Source organism: Aspergillus chevalieri, chromosome 2 (assembly GCF_016861735.1).
Source record: "Aspergillus chevalieri M1 DNA, chromosome 2, nearly complete sequence".
In the NCBI taxonomy this organism is placed as follows: domain Eukaryota; kingdom Fungi; phylum Ascomycota; class Eurotiomycetes; order Eurotiales; family Aspergillaceae; genus Aspergillus; species Aspergillus chevalieri.
The window spans coordinates 3,377,831-3,395,955 of NC_057363.1; the positions used below are offsets into that span (position 1 = coordinate 3,377,831).

The 18,125-nt window shown below is 47.5% G+C and overlaps 3 protein-coding genes across 3 annotated transcripts; 1 reads left to right on the forward strand and 2 right to left on the reverse strand.

Moving 5' to 3' along the window:
• Positions 1–3,751: 3,751 nt before the first annotated feature.
• Positions 3,752–4,534, reverse strand: ACHE_21193A (putative transcription regulator PAB1642; the record flags this gene model as incomplete). Its single annotated transcript, XM_043275249.1, has 1 exon — positions 3,752–4,534. The coding sequence occupies one exon, from the start codon at positions 4,532–4,534 to the stop codon at positions 3,752–3,754; it is 783 nt and encodes a 260-aa protein (XP_043134257.1).
• A 213-nt stretch (positions 4,535–4,747) lies between these two features.
• ACHE_21194A (putative general amidase) lies at positions 4,748–6,478 on the reverse strand (the record flags this gene model as incomplete). Its single annotated transcript, XM_043275250.1, has 3 exons — positions 4,748–4,872; positions 4,924–5,008; positions 5,063–6,478. 3 exons carry the CDS (start codon positions 6,476–6,478, stop codon positions 4,748–4,750), a joined length of 1,626 nt encoding a protein of 541 aa, XP_043134258.1.
• A 3,750-nt stretch (positions 6,479–10,228) lies between these two features.
• Positions 10,229–11,170, forward strand: ACHE_21195S (ankyrin repeat domain-containing protein; the record flags this gene model as incomplete). Its single annotated transcript, XM_043275251.1, has 2 exons — positions 10,229–10,608; positions 10,666–11,170. The coding sequence occupies 2 exons, from the start codon at positions 10,229–10,231 to the stop codon at positions 11,168–11,170; spliced, it is 885 nt and encodes a 294-aa protein (XP_043134259.1).
• Between the last annotated feature and the right edge of the window lie 6,955 nt (positions 11,171–18,125).

The following is an 18,125-nucleotide window of genomic DNA, read 5'->3' on the forward strand; positions in this document are numbered from 1 at the left end:
GTCCGGATGCTTCGATTATCTAGAAAGGCGTCCTGAGTATCTAGAAAGGCACTTTGATTTGTGTACTCCCACTTGCCATTTGGTAGGGTAAAACCACAAGAGGTGCATGTTGTGATCTTCTTTCGCTGATTTAGTTGATAATGCAATGTTATTTGCGTTGCTATGCATAGCTTCGTTATTTATTCCATATTGTATGGTTAGTAATGGACGTCCAAAAGCGAGAAATGTCGCTAAGTGCGAGAGCTTTGGTGAAATGTGCCCTCAGAGAAAGGATCTATGTCGCGACTGATAGAACGGTATCATAGGTCACGAATTAGGGAGCTATCCTTGGACCATTGCTTCCCATTGACACATCTCAGTCGTAAAAAATCAGCATTGTTCAAGCTGGAATGAGATGGTAGAATTTAAGGAATTACGAGCTGCGACCCGAATGTCCCAAATCTCCTGGTTGCGTTGACCACCTTTTCATGGCCGTAAACGACCGCATCTAGGGCTTGCCATGTCTAGTATTTCTCGTAGTTGCCAAAGCCCAAGATATGCTAAAAGGTCAACCGAACCCGGGAAAACTGGTAGAGCAATGTCCAACTTTCCTGCCCAAGAAAATTATCTCCAGTGTGTGTATGTTAGGGCTCCGACACCACTCTTTCCTATTTTTGGGTTAGTTGATTCGACCTGCAAGTGCATATCTGCACGTTTTGAACTAACATAATGTTGCTGAGATCTGATGAGCGGTGTCGCTGAAAATTGTATGCTAGAAGAACCTAATGTCTATTTAGACAGGATGTCTTCTGGCGCGCTTAGTTGTGGGTTTATTATGGCTTTGAACTTGTACAGTCTGGTTTCCCCTTGAGCACAAATGTGGAACAGAGCGTGATACCAATGGATGGTGTGTATGGTGAGCTAATAAGGGATCTTGGAGAGATTGTGGCAGCCAGATGGCCTGCGACATGTTTGTAAGTCCGATACAAGCTGGTGTAGTGGCAGAAGAATCTCGCCCGTCCAACAGCTATTGTTTGGGCTATTCCGTACATATCGTTGACTGGCGAAACGACAGCTTGCCTTCGAGCCCGTTTGCTTCAAGTACCTTTGGGAATATGTCAATGCGAGCCGCGGAAAGTTTTTAGAGAAACTCTTCGGATCATGTCCCTGGAATTTTCAACGACAATGCTGCCATACATGAATGGCTTGTCGGCGCAGTCCTATAAAGAACTGATCCATCAGAGGCAGTCTCCCAAGAGATATCGTCTATTGGCAGTATTGTGGAATCGCTGGCTGTCCTTCATTATCGATTGGCAATACCTGGTAATTTCAGAAAACTGATGATAGCAGCGGTCTCCACCGACGGAATTAAAGCAAGCAAGAATAGCTTACAATGTTCTTCAAGGATATCTTCTCATTTACGAATGCCAAATTGCGCTGAAAGGTCAATCTAGACTGGCGAGGACTGGTCAAGGTGCATTTGTAGGTGTAGACCAGATGCAGCTGGTTCGAGCAATTCGCCTCATATGAGTTTTCCGAGAAAAGGCGCCTTGTATGCCGCGAGATTAAGTTCATGTAACTCAGATCAGGTCAGTAGCGTTTTCGGTCATATTAGTAAAACATAGGAATGTCGCAAATCGGTGGCCGGTGTCCGAGAAGGCCGATATAGGAATGCTTCTGCACACAGCTTTTCAAGGAACATCATAGCCAGACATGACTGGGGTGGATGACTCGTCGCAGCGTCCCTCTATTTCAGTCCGAAAATGCCGCACATTAATCCCCATTAATTATCCGGCTTCGTTTTCACACGATCCGTCTCGCGTTCATGGTGCAATATGGACATGGAAAATTACAGGACACATGTCCCTCTCGTTTGCGAGTTCGTTGAAATATCTGTATAGAGGAGGACAGATTTGATATGGTGTAAGACGTAGCTGTTAGATGTTAGTACTATATAGGCCCAGGGACGGGCGTGCTGATACTCGGCTTCCCGATGGACTTTTCTCCATTGCATACGTCGATCAAGGGCGGTAATGCCACAAATTCCATGATGCTCTCTATACTATGCTGGATGCTATCTTCAATTGATAGCTTCGACTTCTAGCCCACAAGAATAACTCCGTGGGATGGTCGGGTAGCTCTTCTTGCTTTGGAGAAACACAGAAGAGGAACTGGATTCTTAATGATTTCTGTGATGCTTGACACCCTACAATGGCTTATCAGTGTATTCTTAAACTGTAAAACACATCGTTTCCTTTTCCGTAGGTAGACATATTGAACCAGTTGAGCATTGATCTGTGTGTATGTCGTAGTATCACGACCCTCATGATGACGAGACTAGCAATTGATTGGCGGACAACAATTGGTTTTAGCAGACCAATAGCGATGGCCTTTTCTTGATCGCCATAAAAATGACCTATCTCTGGGTAATCAGGTTCGTATCCGGGTTCTTGACACATCGCAGCTCATACCATTGTGACCAATGGACCTGCCCGTCTGATGCCTATCAGAATCTCTGGTTCCTGAAATACCACCTGCAGCTCACTGACATGGAATACTTGGTCCCTTCTACACAATTCCATGGTTTTTGAGCCCCAGGGATGCGTCTGACCATGATGGAGCAAAGCTTACGCCGTAAGAACTGTTGCATTGCATATCTCTGTAACTACGCCAAATGCGTTGGTTTATCTGACACATGTTCTCGTCATCACTCGTTGGAATATCGCACATGTTGCAAGAGATATGCTGCAAATGATGTGCCATCTTTCGCAACGTGCAGACGTAGTCGCTGAAGATCGAGTTCCAAAGGCCCTAGTATCGGAATTCGACGGAATCTCCATTGCGTGTGCTGTTCTGGCAGCGTGAATTGACATTAAGCTCTTCATAGTTGGATGTCGAATTCTCAATCACATGGATGATCTTTTAAGGAACATAGGATGTCGCAGACAGGGTGGTGTCCCAGCGATAAACTCTAGTCTTGTGATAACCAAGCAGCATAGCATAAACAGTAAGCTTTGCCTCGTGCCTTTTGGCAATCCATTGCTACCACCTGTTTAACTGTTGTTTCCAGCGATCCAACCAACCCGCAGTGGATCACTGGGGAAGAGCTGTTGTTTGGACTTGATTCAATTACGCAGTCTGGTTGTCCAGAAAATTCACCAGACTGTCTTTGTCTGGCTGACCCAGCAAGAAGTTCTTTACTCCCTAAAGCCATGGCGAGTAATTGCATGTCCATGTGATCTTTGTACGCTGCCGCATATATTGTCATGGCTGTCCAACATGACACACTCACTTTACGGGCGCTCAACAGCCTAATGGGATTGATGGCTATGTGAAAGGTCAATGGGATAGACGTCCCGCTGGACCGCACGAACAGAAGCGCCTGGGGGTGTCGCAGCACAACGTACTATATAGTACACTGACTTGGCCATCAGAATTTGGTCAATTTAGCAAAAGATAACAGCTGAGATTACGATCTCAGGAAAATTTAATGTGTTGATAGCCGGCGAAGCGCACGTTTATCCCCATGCAATCTCTGAAAACACATGTTATTACATGACCAACGTTCTGCTGCTGGACGACAAGGTCCCATGGGTGTTTAGTCAAGAACAGGGTAGTTATCAAATGAAGATGCGAGTCCGATTGCCCGACGTTGATTGCGAGTGAATAGACCAGCGGATTCTAGCTTATTGCATACATAGGATATGTAGTGACGGTGAATTGCGCACTACAGAATCAGTTGCTGATCTGCTATGTCCGTATATAGATAAGATCATGCCTGCTCAACAACCGGCCAAAATCTCTCCTCCAACCAAAGCACCTGCCTCCACCAGAATGCACACCTGGCAAGAACATCTTCCCTCGACTCACTCCCCTTGACCAGACCCGCCATCTCATCAACCACATCTCCGATCTTATGCACGAACGCCTCGAACTCGGGATCCGTCCAATTGGGAATGAAGTGTTTCCGAAGCGCGCCTCCATCTTGATCGTTCTCTGGGGGCGAAGAGGCAGACGAAGAGAGGGACAACGCATACTGCCACGCACGCAGGTAGCAAATCTCCGTCGCCCAAAGCACAACTATTCCCTCCAGGATAGTCGTCGCGGGACTAGAAGCCGACATAAATAGATCGATATATGCATGCGTTATGGGATTCGGCCCGAACACCTTCGCGCCAACATCCTCCGCCTCAATATCTACCGACAATGCCTCAAGATCGAATTTATATTCCGTCGCGACATCTCTAAAGAACTTCAATTCTCTGCGGATGTTTACCAGCGCGTCGATCAGTACGTCCACCGCGCGCCCCTCCGCAGTCGCGCGCGATGACTTCGCGGGATCGGGGTTATGAGAGGGTAATCGGAGTTTTGCGAGGAGGGATCCGATGAAGCGGATGTAGGATTGCGCGTAGAGACGGTCTTGGGAGAGCCAAGCTGAGAGGATGCGGGGTGGGAGGGTTCCGGTTCCGGCGGCGCGGAGGAAGGGGTGTCTCGTGGCAGAGTGGAAGAGGGAATGGTGGAGGGTTTGGAGGTAGGATGTCAGTGGTGTTGACATTGTGCTTTTCCTTTGCACAGAGGCGAATTGGTGGCTGAGGTTGAGACTGGTGGTGGTGGAGATTTGCGATGATGTTTGTGGAGGGGTTGTGGCAGTGACGTCAGTGCTATCCTTTCATGTATAAAAACGACAAAATATTCATAGTTCTTTTTAGCCATTGGATGAAATTCATAAAACTGAAGATATCTCAATATCAGGAGTATACATATTTCCCTAATCAGAATCCTTAGCCAATACGCCCTGCACCACCTCCGCATGTCGCATCAACTTCTCATCCTTCAATCGGCGGCCGATGAGCTGCACATGGCAGGGGGCATTCTCAACTTCCTTTGGTAGATCTATTTCACTCAGCGAAGTTCCGAAAGTCCAGAGAGATTAGGGCCACTTACAAGGAGGAACATAGGCGACATCTCTGATAAACTCAGCATCCGCTGCCTCATTCGCCTTGCCAAGCGGAATGATATAAGCAGGGTACTACTGATATCAGCATAATTCGCAAAAGGGAGTCATAAAAGGGGAACAACGTACATCAAGCACATTAGCAAGCACCGTGTATACCGGGAACCCATACGTGTCATGTGGCACCGCACACGTCTGATACCCAGGCCCAATGATCGTATCCAACTGATTATCTAGGAACACCCGACGCATTTGTTCCATTATCTTACTCCGAGCCACATTGATGTCATACAAATCACGCAATGTCGGCTCGGGATCGCTGCCCTCGGGCTTATAGGTGGTCTTTAGTGAGGCGATCTTGGGTTCCTGTCCGTTGGCAATATGCTTCAAGGGCGTGTTATCCGGGTCCAAGCGGAAGTAGCGTAAAGAAAGATCACCGACGGCCGACAGGGATGGAACTTTGCCGGAGAGATCCACAATGCGATGCCCAGCTGCTTCTAGTTTCTGCACTGCTGTTTCCAGCGTACGCTTCATGGGAGGATGAAGAGGAACCTGGGAGTCTTCGGGGAGAACCCCGATGGTGAGAGTAGACGAAGTGCTCACTGGCTCGATCCAGGGCACGCCAAGTGCCGTATCATCGAAGTCGTCAGCATGGGCATTGAACACTGTCCGGAGAAGTAACTCTGCGTCCCGGGTAGAATGACACAGGGGTCCCGCGACTGCCTCAATGCCCGCCAACCCATCGCGTCCGGGGCTAGTTTGTCCACCATACGGCACGCGACCAGCGGAGGGCTTAAAGCCAAAAGTACCACAGCACAGCGAGGGAATCCGAATCGATCCTGCGACATCAGTGCCTATTCCCAGAATGGACCCGCGCATAGCTACCAGGGCACCTTCGCCCCCGCTGCTCCCGCCAGCAGTCAGATTGAGCCGGTGCGGGTTCAAGACGCGCCCGAACACGTTATTTTCTGAATCGGCTGTCATCATGGTCTGAGGAACGTTGGTTTTGACATATAGCACAGCGCCAGCGGCCAGTAGTATCTCTACCATGGCCGAATTTCTGCGTGCAGGCGGATTATCCAGGAAGGAAACAAAGCCCAGAGACGTAGGTATATCGACGACGTTGAACGGTTCCTTGATACTGATGGGTAGACCATGCAGCGGACCCATGGGCTTACCGGTAGTGGCCAAATGGTCATCGAGCTGTTTAGCACGAGACAGTGCGACATCGAAGAACGTCTCCGTCAAGCAGGACGTGAGTTGTTGAGCTATCGCGGCACGCTTGCAGAATGCCCGGGTGACATCTACCGAATTGACATTTCCAGTAGCTAGTTCTGCCAGTAAAGCGGTGGCATCGTAGTCCTCAGTTATATGAAGTTCTCTCTCAGTGAGTAGACCGCATGTTCTAGGCACATCGATGATACTCTGCTTGCTCGCCGATGTATGTTGCAGAATGTTGGCGGACAATCGCCATTCTGCGGGGATTTTGGAAGCCGCTTGAGTTTGTTTAGCTTGGACTTTTTGTTGCCAGTCTGTGATAGTCATGGTGTTGTTAGTCGGCTAGGGAGGAAGGGGAATGATAGAGTCGATCGATTTATGAGGTGGCAGATGTTGTTCCACAAGGTATTTATAAGGATTCTGTTCCAGTCCTGGGCAACAACGTCGGCTTGTCGGATCGGCTTGTTGTTGCTTTGATAAATGGGTCCCGAGAAGCCAATAATGAGCTTTTATATCCTGATATGATCAGTGTTGCAGCCAATCGGTACACGTTGCGCGGTGGTTGCGGGGATATCCGTGTACATATAGTGCGGAGAGAAGGCAGTATATATCTGATCTTTCATGATCTCTCCAAAGCACAAAAACTATGTTAGCATCTATCCAACTAGACATTGCCCCCATATACACCCCCTCTGTATTGTAAGACATGTACGTAGAAAGCCAAGACCCGCGTTTTCTGGGAATAGGGGACAGTCTTTAAACCACTTTAATGTCTCCAGGTTTTTTCAACAACACAATCAACGTGAAGTAATGAATTCACTCAGTCAAGCAATTCTTGCCTTGATCGTACCGTATCTATACACGATTACTCCGTTCCGAACCCCCCCCGTGCAGGCAGTTGTTGGAAGGAGGGGAAGATTGCCCCATACGCGACCATATCACGCCAATGGCAGTACGCTGTTGAATGTTGGACATTCTAAAACCTCCGTGTCTTGAGTACCGATCTTTTTCGCTTTTCAACAGGTCTTCGGAACGGCAACACGGCGTCAGAGATTCTTGAGGCGACTCCATTATGAGATCGACCTGCCCCCACCGAATGATCGCAATTACTAGCTGCCAGAGGTAGGCCGAGACAACGCGGCTTCTCAGGAAGGTATTGTGAACCTTTTCAGGGCCCTGAAAACGTGGGATTTAATTGTCCTAGGTTTTGGTCTTTTTGCTTCGTCTCTGATGGACAGATCAGACGGATGACGGTTGCCGCAAGCACTGGAAACTTGGAAAAGGAAAAAAAAAAAAAAGGACGAGACTATCTAAATATCGAAGGAATTGCCCTATCTCAGCTGCCATCTGTTGTATCGCTGGATATCCTCAACCTACTCCGTGTATTCATTCCATCCAGCTGCTATGAGACATTACACCAGTGTTTCCAAATTTAGAGCATCTGGAACTGCATTTTATAACTCACGAGCTGAACCAAAGCCATTTACAGAGAGAGCATTGGCTGAGCCAGTAGCCCTGCCCCATTTGTGCGTTGATAGACTGCTTACTATGGTAAAAACAGCTCTTTCAACTGTCTTTGAGCTGCCTCTCTTGAACCTAAGGTCACTGAGTATCGACAATACCCAAATCATTCCATCCAACCAGCCACAAATCCAGCCCTATGATCCTAACTACCCCAATGGTGACGCAATGAATGCGCATATTCAAAAATCGTCACAAAGGGCCCCTTTGAGAAACCTACACCTCACAGGAAGCTGGCTCACCTCGCCGGCATTATTCCAAGGTGATGCGGAATTCCCATACCTCGAGGATATTGAGATTATCGGGGTGCCGTTCACTTATGACGGCAGATGGTACTATACCGGGGATCCTATTACCGTAGAGTCTGAATACTCACAGTTTCTCGTTGATGAGTCTGTCATATCCGACGATGACGACCTGTATCTGAGAACATGACATTAATTATCCTCCTGTATATAACTACCGCTCAGCGTGGGAGAAACGGCGTGGGTAGAGAAATCTAGCCAGTGACTTTGACTTTGTACAGAGTATTTGGTACATACTACATAGACTTAGATATTTATACTCTAATTTTCCTAGGATCTTTAGGGTTTTGTAGAATTCTTGTAGCCATATCTGAATAGATGAACTGCAGCCAGGGTGACTTGCTTAATATTATTATTATTATTTAATCAAGTTTATTGTCTATACCGAGCCCTAGAGCTATGACAGACCACGATCTATGGACTCAAGGTCAGCAGATATTCTGCAGTCTCTTGTCCCTATAAGTTCCTGGGGTGATACCCCCTTTCTACAATCTTTCTGATCCTTTTCCTCGCCCCAAAACCGCCTGTATGCGCAGGGCTTTCGAGCACAGTGCTCTCCTTGTGTTTTCAGAACAAGATGGGTGTGGCCTAGGCTGAATTTCAGCAGACTACCCTCCCAGCTACCCTTCTCCTGTCCTAACTGCCTCCTCCAATGCTTCCAGTCCCCATTCATCATCTCTTCGGGCCCTTTCCGCCGTTCGCTGTAGGTGTGCTCGGGGTAGAGCTATGCTGGTACTAGCTAGGAATCGCAGCAGCGCTCTGGTAGCTCTAGGCTCACCTAAAAGTCGTCCTTGTGGGTATTCTTCTGCAGTAGTGGGTCTCATAACTCCGTCTGTCTCCAGGTCCTTGTAGAGCCTGTTTCGTTGGTGTCGCCATTCCCGACATTCAAAGAGAAGATGGTGTGTTGTTTCCCTTGACATACCACATCCCTCACAGGTTGCATCCTCCTGGAACCGGATCCGATGTAGGTGTGCTCCTATGGCTGCATGTCCCGATTTCAGTTGAAAATAGCGGCTTGCTAGGTGCTTGGGGGCCGTTGCCGCTGCAGGGTCGAGCCGCCAGTTCTTCTGTGGCTTGTATGTTCGTTGGCCTTGTTGGGATCGCTGTCCAAGCTCCTTAGTGAGCCATCTTTGCCTTTGTGTTGTGATGGCCTCTGTTCGGGCTCTACAGGTGAAGGCCAGAGAGATCTCTCTTGGGCCTTTCCTGGAGGCTTATTGGCTGCTTGCTTTGCCGCCCGGTCGGCTCTCTCATTCCCTTCTACTCCTGCATGTCCTGGTACCCATTGGATAGTGGGTTGGTAACCTCTGGCATGTAGTCTTTTGGCTATAGCATGTGCTTGGATCACTAATGCTTGACCTGGCCCTGGCTGGGTGTGTCGCAGCCTTGCAATGGCGGCTTGGGAGTCCAGTAGGATAGTGATTGGTCTTCGATCTCCAACCTTTTCTGCTACCTGGAGTGCTTGGACAACTCCGAAAAGCTCTGCATCAAAGACCTCATGTCCCTTGCCCAATGGGAACCCCCGGGTCTTCCAGGCTCCTGGTTCTTGCCATGCAAGTCCTGCTCCGCACCTGCCGTTCTCCGATCTTGATCCATCTGACCAGATTGCTAGTCCAGGAGAGAGAGTTTGTGCCACTGCTAGGGCCTCTAGACCTGGTAGCACCTCTATTCTGCCTGGGAACTGGCTACTGGTTGTCTGTATCGTGCTTTCAAAACCCTCAGATGGGTCTGCTGGTAGGATATTGGCTAGTTGTCGAGCTAGATGCTGTCCCAGGGACCATGGGCCCCGGTTGCTGCTGTCAGCCCATCTCCGGTTCCCTGGGGTCTGCTCCCCGGGCTGGGCATGTTGATCCCCTTCCCGGAAGCTCACTGGGATGATCTCCTTAGCCAGGTGGTTCTCCGGTAAGCTGAGCAGCCGGGTAGTATATCTCAATTGTTGGGCCTCCAGTAGGGCCTCTGCTGGTGCCAGGCCCGCTTCATGAACCAGTGGCCCTACAGGAGTGGATTTCAACATGCCAGTAATTGCACGGGCCTGTCACTTGCTTAATAAATTATTCGGCCTGACGTGAACTAACTAATTACATAAAATAGTTAACTAAATCCAACTACAGTATGATCAGCATCACTGCCACATTGTTTACCATCACCAGAACGCCTCACTGTCTGCCTTGGGCCACCGATCATGATTATGGATTGGGTTTAAACAGATTCAATACTCTCTCTAACCATCAACAATCAACATGATTTCACCATCATGCCCAGATCTCCCCTACAGTCAGAAGATGAGAGCGCGTGTAGAGTGAGCAGCGAGGCGTGGGAGCAGCGCCTACTCGAGGCAGAAGTCCTGGACCAAACAAGGTCGATTATGGATGGCTGGCGTGCAGAAGAGTCGTCCTTGGAGCCAGACCTAGATTCTCTTTGTTTCTACGAATCATTGGTGGCGGCATTTCACCTTGGAGATGTACCATTGGTGAAGTACTTCTTGGAAGAAGGAGTCCAAATAACTTATACACTGAGCCGTGATGCTCTCAGTGGTGCGGTACCAGAGAACAAGAGACCAGAGATCCCTGAAAGTTTGTACCGACATGGGTGGGATCTCAATCAAAAGTCACCATGGCGTTTTACAATCTTGAGGTGCAAGACTCTACTTTCCTTCCCTTTCCTTTCCAGGTATACTGATTAAGCCTGCAGCGATTCTGTCAAGAATAAAGGAGCAGTTCGATGGCTGCTTGATCACGGAGCAGATTCAAATCCAATAACACCCATCTATTGTGTCCCGATCAGCATTGCTGCCAAGGACGCCTCTCTGGACACCATCAAACTGTTACTTGAACGGGGTGCTGATCCCACCAGAAGCATTGCTCTGAGATACGCGATCATGAGAGATGATGAACACTGGAAGACTGTGATAGAGACACTCCTTGATCATGGTTGTGGTATTAATGACTCCAACAGCTTTGGTATAAGCCACAGAGGAAGGCCTCGTATAGATCCAGGGACTGTACTGCATTCTGCTGCCTTATGGAACCGCCATCATATGATCCCGTTCCTGCTGGAAAAAGGTGCTGATCCGTTGAAGGTTACTGAGACGGGACTTACGCCTGCGCAGTATGCCTTGGAAAACGGCAGTGAGGAAGCCGCGAGTATTTTGGCTGAGAAAGAGAGACAATCCAATGCCCGGCAGGGAGAAGTATAGGAAGCCCATATTCTAAAATGAAACAAACGATTGTTTTGTAACATCAGTCAAAAGGTGACCAAGGCTATTATTGACCCCTACAAATCATTAGATGGATCCGCGGATGGTATATACAGAGTATATTATTATTATTATTGTTGTTGTTCATACACGCATCTGTCAGCCCTATAGGCCGAGTGGCGGCAGGTCCTGCGGGGCGGCCGGGTAAGCCGCCGTAATGGTAATCGCTATGTATACTGTCGCTTTTCTGCACTTCTCCTGATATGTTATTCCGCATGTTGTATGCCCCGTGCTGCTGCTTTTGTACTGCTGTTCCCGTGGCCGCGAGGCCCCATGGGCTTGTTGGATACTGCCTTGTTTCCGTCCCTACTTTTGCAAGCGCACAACCCTGGCTGCGCTATACTGCCAGGTGATTCCTGCCCGTTGTCGTGACTCGGTATGTGGTTGGTAGAGACTGGAACTGGCTTAGAAGACCTGTCTCAAGCATGAATCGCACCGCCTTCGGTACCAGGTCTGGCCGAGTTAGGTAAGCTCGGTAATCCAGCTCCCGCCTTGACCCCTGTGTAAGAAGGCGTATCCGTGGTCCTGCCTGATTGGTACAGTGGAGGAGAACATGGCGTGTATCTTGAAGGCCGCGTCCGCACGAGCATTCGGTTGATTCCATAGCTTTAAAGGTACCAAGATAACTGGCCAGCGCAATCTTCCCAGTTTGCATTTGAATGAGGACGGATGTAGCAGCTCTCTGTAGGCCTTGGTATAGCTGCATTGGTGCTTTTGAGGGTTCCTTCCATGACCAGGGAGCCAGCATAGCTGTACATTCCAGCTGTGTTCCTGTAGCTGAGACGTGGTGTTACAGAACTCGCTGTATCAGCCTCACGTGATGATACAGAGTTAAGACAGGCTCATTGGATAACAGCTGATGGAGAATATGCAAGAAGGAACAGGGATCAAATTGATATTCGGCGTATTGGCACCTGATGATCACGTGTTTCACGTGATATGCAAGGAGTATACTAATATACAAGACGGATGTTATACCATCAGCCTGGTATAGGTATACAAGTATACTATGAGAACATCATACCAGGAGAAGGAAGGATATATAAGGACACTCATTCATGTACTTAGCTTAGTTCTTCGCGATCAATCTAGTTAATCAAGCATTGGTTACCTTCTAGTTTCTGACTCGTCCGCACTTAACCAACAACCCAGTATACGTACTCGGTTGGCCTTGTTTCTCTATTCGATTACCTTTACCGTTTCTACTTGTTGATTATCTTACGGAGCCTGGAGGGGGCGATATACCCATCAACGCATACGACATACCGAACCGGACCCGGAGGGGCATTGAGCATACGATTACTTGGGAGACACTTAGGGTAAGTGTCCAGTCTCGAAATACAACTAACTAGAACCCTAGGTACGATACGAGAGAAGCCGGGTTGTGACACGTGGTCTGTGTGATTCCTCGCAGGATATATTGGGCAGAAGACCTTCCTGGGGCTGAACACGCTTGAATTGCCGCCTGATTGTCTGTAAATATGATTGCTGTATAGGTCCGATGGGAATGTTGTGATGTCGGTCCAAATGTGTTGCATATTTGGATGAGAGCCATCTCTATGCCTTGCAGTTCCGCTGCATATACAGTGTGAGTAGCTGGGGAGCCAATGCGAACTGCCTGGTGCCCTAGGGGTGAAACCACTGCTGCTCCAACTCCCTGTTCTGTCAAGCTGGCATCTGTGTATGCAATGATGTCAGCACCCCTATGTAAGGCGGCTTGGTGGGCTGCTAAGGCATCTTCCCGAGTTTCTGCTATGTGGGATTCCAGACCTGACCACCATGGTGAGGCCACATGTGGGTGTATAACCTCCAGTCTGTTCTGAGGGATTGCAATTCGCTGTCCCCACCGTTCCAGTGGTGATGTCAGAGGGTCGTGGTCTGGGCTGTAAGACGGTCCTTATATTGCCTTTCAGACCATAAGCTGCAATCTGCCTGACGGGGTTTTGGATACTCGGATTGAGACCAGCGCCTTAGAACTTTTTTCTGGTTATTTGAAATAGACTGATAAGGCATTTTTGACTCCTTCAAACGGAGTGGGCGGTTTACTTGATAATTCGATAATCCCAAGAATTCAGGCGATAATCGAAAATATCGAAATTTGTGTGGTTTTGTATGGGAAAATAATTATTACAGCCGATTCTTATCAAATTAGCATGATATCGATTTATAGAGTATCGAATTAAAGAGACTTGACTGTAATATGAACAGAGGCATACCTTCGAGGTGGATGTCATTCCCATGGAGGCGCTCGCGGAGAGTGGTTTCAGATACCCCAAATACCTTGGCAACGAAATAATTATCCCTTGACATTGCAACTTATTTACCTACTAGACGCACGCAAACTCCAATAACTACCCCAATGATCGCTCCAACCACAAGCCCTACAGCTATCCACACGACATAATACTTAATCACTCGTTGTTTAGAGCCGGAATGCCACTCCATCCTCCCGTCTTTCATAGTTATAATAGGCCGTTTCCCCCGCAGATCACGAGGCTCTTCCAGATCCATGGAATGTGTTATATGTGTGCTCTCGTGAGCTTGCTCCGTTCTCGTTGTCTCCATGATGTCAAGGCAGTGCTAATCTGGTCTTGATCATAGTTTTCTATCTTGTTGGTTGTCAATAACTGTCTTTTTGAGCCTCAAGGAATTTGCTCTGTATTGAAACTGACATGCTTTCTTGAGTGTGAAATTTGATGCTGTTTTGAAAAGCGTGCCTGGATCCTGGAAGGTAGGCGATTCGAAAAATTCCTTCAGAACTAAGTCGGTAGTATGTTACCTTAAATAAATCACAACATCTTAGTATGATTATAGGGCCATATTTCTGCGTCCTGCGTACCTTACTCACTTGGTTTAAATATTATAGCTGTTGCTTAGATCAAGGTATTGCAAGGGGAAGGGGGCGACTTCTATGTAGCAGAGACCCTTGCTGTCTCTGGATCCCAGCGGGGCGGTGGTTGGACCCAAGTATGATGTGTACAGTAATTCACAGGAGTCTATGATAGATCGCTAAAATAGTTAAGCCGCTAGTTAATCATAAATTATTGTTACAAATAAGATATGCAAGGCAGGACCCGTGGACGCCCATTGCAAGATGCGACCTACTGGAAGTTTATGGCCCCAACAGTGTGGAGCTTCGGGGGCAATGGACCATGTCTCACATTCGCTTTGAATATGGACTTGGAATAAAAAGCGCAAGTCTTCGGAAATGCGGCACAACAAATAGTTATACCGTACGAGACCTGCGTTAGGAACTCCATCATCTGGGGCCCAGGAAGCAAACCATAGCGATGCGTTCCGGAAAGAGACAGCACGTACTCCAGGCTTCTACCATGTGGCCATATCTGAAGTCAGTACTCCAGTACAGTAACCGTTCATTCACCCTTCTGTGGCAAGTGATCGGCAGCCCTGAGAGTTCATGTTAACAGTAGTTGGAGCGGCAGCAACATGCGAAGCCAGAGCTAAGTCGATATTGACAATACAGACCCCACCGAATACTGTGTAATCTACTTTGTAGGTAGACGTGGAGGCCATAGTCTTGGCATCCTTATCAGTGGTAATACAATTTCAACGCCAGTCTAATCAAGTAGTGCGGTATTTAATTAACAAAAAAGGCTTAAATGACATTAGTTTGGTTTTATTGTTTCCGGCCCCTTATGCTCCGTACACCGTATCATGGACATGATTTGGGGCCACTAGGTAGAAATGCGGTTAGATCAGAATGCGGTTACTTGTGAAGGTCAAGATTCAAAGATCTGATATTTCTACATGAAACCTTTATTCCACCATACCTAATCATCTTCCATACTCGAAGACTGTTCTTGCTAGGTTACTGCGACATAATCCATCATGTCCCTGTCAAAGCTACTTATCCCACCGGCATATTTCATCCTTTCAAGCTTCATCTTTATCGTTGTAGTTCAACTCCCCTCCCAGGCTCGTGTCTTAAGCTCGCCTTTGATATTCGGTACTGCCGTATATTCGCTCCATACCAGCTATTACCTAGGGCCTCACACGGGTGTTAACGGACTCTGGGCACTTCTCAACTGCGTCTGGATCCTACATGCAGCAAGTACACTGTTCTTTGAGCAGCTGAAACTTCCTCCAAATGCTCCACCATGGACATCTGCATACAAGAGCTGGGCCGATCCACAACGTCGAATCAATTGGAATGCTTTCTCACCAAAAGCTTCCTCTGGAACTTCATCGAACAGAGTCTTCTTTGCTGTGAGACGATTCTTTAAAGCTATAATCTGCTGGTTATTGAACGTGTGCGTCGTCGAACCTCTCATGCTCCTATACTTTGATCTTAAAGCACAGGACTTTGCACCATCACGCCAGGTTTTTTTCAGGCGCTTGCTATGGCCGGGTGCAGGACTGGACATTGATTCACGCGAAATCCAAATCCGCTTATTTGTGTCTGTATCCTGGATTTGGATGGGATATTTGATGCTTGATACTTGCCACATTCTGCTATCGATTTTCTTCGTTACGATTTTGCGCATTGATACCCCCGAGGAATGGCCGCCATTGTTTGGTAGTCCACTGGAAGCATATAGCATTCGCCGATTCTGGGTTAAGTTTTGGCATAGAATGGCGGTTCCACCCTGCAATTCTACTGGTAAATGCTTTGCTCGACGAGTAGCAGGCTTTGCACCCGGTTCACGAGCTGAAAAGTGTTTCATCGCATTATGGGCCTTTTTATTGTCTGCTATATATCATACTATTGCAGATTGGCAGGCGGGAGAGCCATGTTGTCCAATAGCTGATTTTATTTTCTTCATGGCCAACTTTGGAGCCGCTGCAATCGAAACAATTGCAGTACCAATGGCTGCTCCACTTTGGAGAGGGCAGAGCGACAGTCGAATGTGTCAAATTCTTTTATCAGAAAGTGGTCGAAAACTCATCGGTTACGTCTGGCTCCTTGGGTTTTTCTTTTGGACTGTGCCAAAATGGCAATACCCAAAAGTCCACCTTGTGCTTCGGGAAACGGAAGGTTTGGAGTATTTTAAGGCATTGAGTACTCTTTGATTGTCAAAGCGCAAAGTTTCATTCCAAAAACAGAAAGATAACGAATCCTTCAATACAAGAAGACCACAGCGTGGTACGGTGACAAGACCCAGATTTTCCTAATAGTCAATGTAACTGACGATCAGTAGCTGGTAATTGAATTGATCCAGGTGCCAGTCGCTAAGGCACAGTAATCTAATCATATTAGCAGAGGGCACTTAATTTCATGAAAGGGGTACGCCTGCACGGAATTTATTTCAAAAGGCTTTCCAGATGCTTATCCTCCATATCATGACAGTAATTGCATGATTTCAGGATACTACGTGTTTATTATGGAGTATTCGGAAAAGTCACTCTTCACCCAGGGACATCCATGGCACGGGTCAATAAGATAATCGCCTATTCTGAAAAGAGTGACTCGGCTCTTTCGAGCAGCTCTAGAAATTTAATCAATACTTACTGAAAACTGTAGTAGGTTTCGATAGTTACTTCAATCAGTCGGTGCTGTGGGGAAGCTACGCTATATCATATCCCATGATTCTGTTAGTTTCTCGATGAATTCCACCTGAATCTTGAGAGCCGATCCGTCACGACATCTACATGGCCAATAACATCGACGGGTACTAATTGGTCTCCCATCAGAGAAAGCTCGGGTCACATCGTGATCTTGGCGGTATATTACGGGGACCTTCCGATGTGAGCCACTTGTATACAACTTTTTATTTGATTAGAGTCTTGGCAGTGGGGTTGGCTTTCTTCTCCCCTCCACCCTTCGATCCGATTACCGCGAACCCTAAACAAGACTCCCCACCCCTACTGACATCTGCTCCATTTCCTACACACTCCCGCTCGGAAGCAATCCCGGTTAGAGTGGCACAGCGGGTCCGCAAAGTCCGCGCAAAAACCACGTCAAATCCGCAATAGTGCGGATTCAGATCTAACGGGACAGAATCTGAAGTGGCTGCGGACTATATATGCAGGATCCGCAGCGGCGTGGATGATCCGAATGGTGAACTTTGCGGATTGGATTTATCCACAAATCCAATTATAATGTTTCAAGTCTGTACTTTAGTAAATAACTAGCAATTGTACAATAGTTCTGTATCAAAGTACAGTTGGATACTAATAATTAATATACAATGCAATCCCGTTTAATTACAGGTTTCAATTGAATATAGATATAGATGTCACATTGCCAGCAGTGGTAGTTGTGTGTGTGTGTTTGTATGGCTCCCTCTTTTTCTCTTTTTCCCATCTCCCCCATTTATCTTTTTCATCAGTCATCCACCCCCCCTCCCGGGGCGGCACGTGTGTATATAGAACTCTCCGATCTGACATTCGTTCTTCAACAAAACCTCTTGTGATATCATGGTCAATTGATTGACTATCGTGATTGTCAACGCCTCCATACCTCATTAATAGTTGATATCGACAAAGACCGCCATCCAAGCAAACAAAAAGAGCGCACTTAAGCGCTACTATGCAGCCTGCGTATAGAGCCTCTTTTTCTTGTAGGCTGTAGATAGATCCCTCCCCTTCCTTTCTTTCCAGATTCGATATTCTCGTCAATGGCTACAACAGTCTGGATAGGAGAATCTACTAGTCCGCCCATAACAGGGCGACCATCTAGATTGGAACACTGATGGATGAAGTATAATTATGATAGTCACTTAGATTATAGTAAAAACATTAAGTCATTTTCTGGTTCCATTGTTGATTATTCAAACTCCTTCACCCGGACCACGAACATTAGTCTGGAATGTCTGGCCCGGTGATCCCCAGAAAAAGCTCGCCTTTTTCCCATTATTACCCTTCCCGCGTCGGAGCTCCTTCTCCCTTGCACGAACCCTTTGACTATGTTTTTTACTCCCCCGCTTTTTTGCTT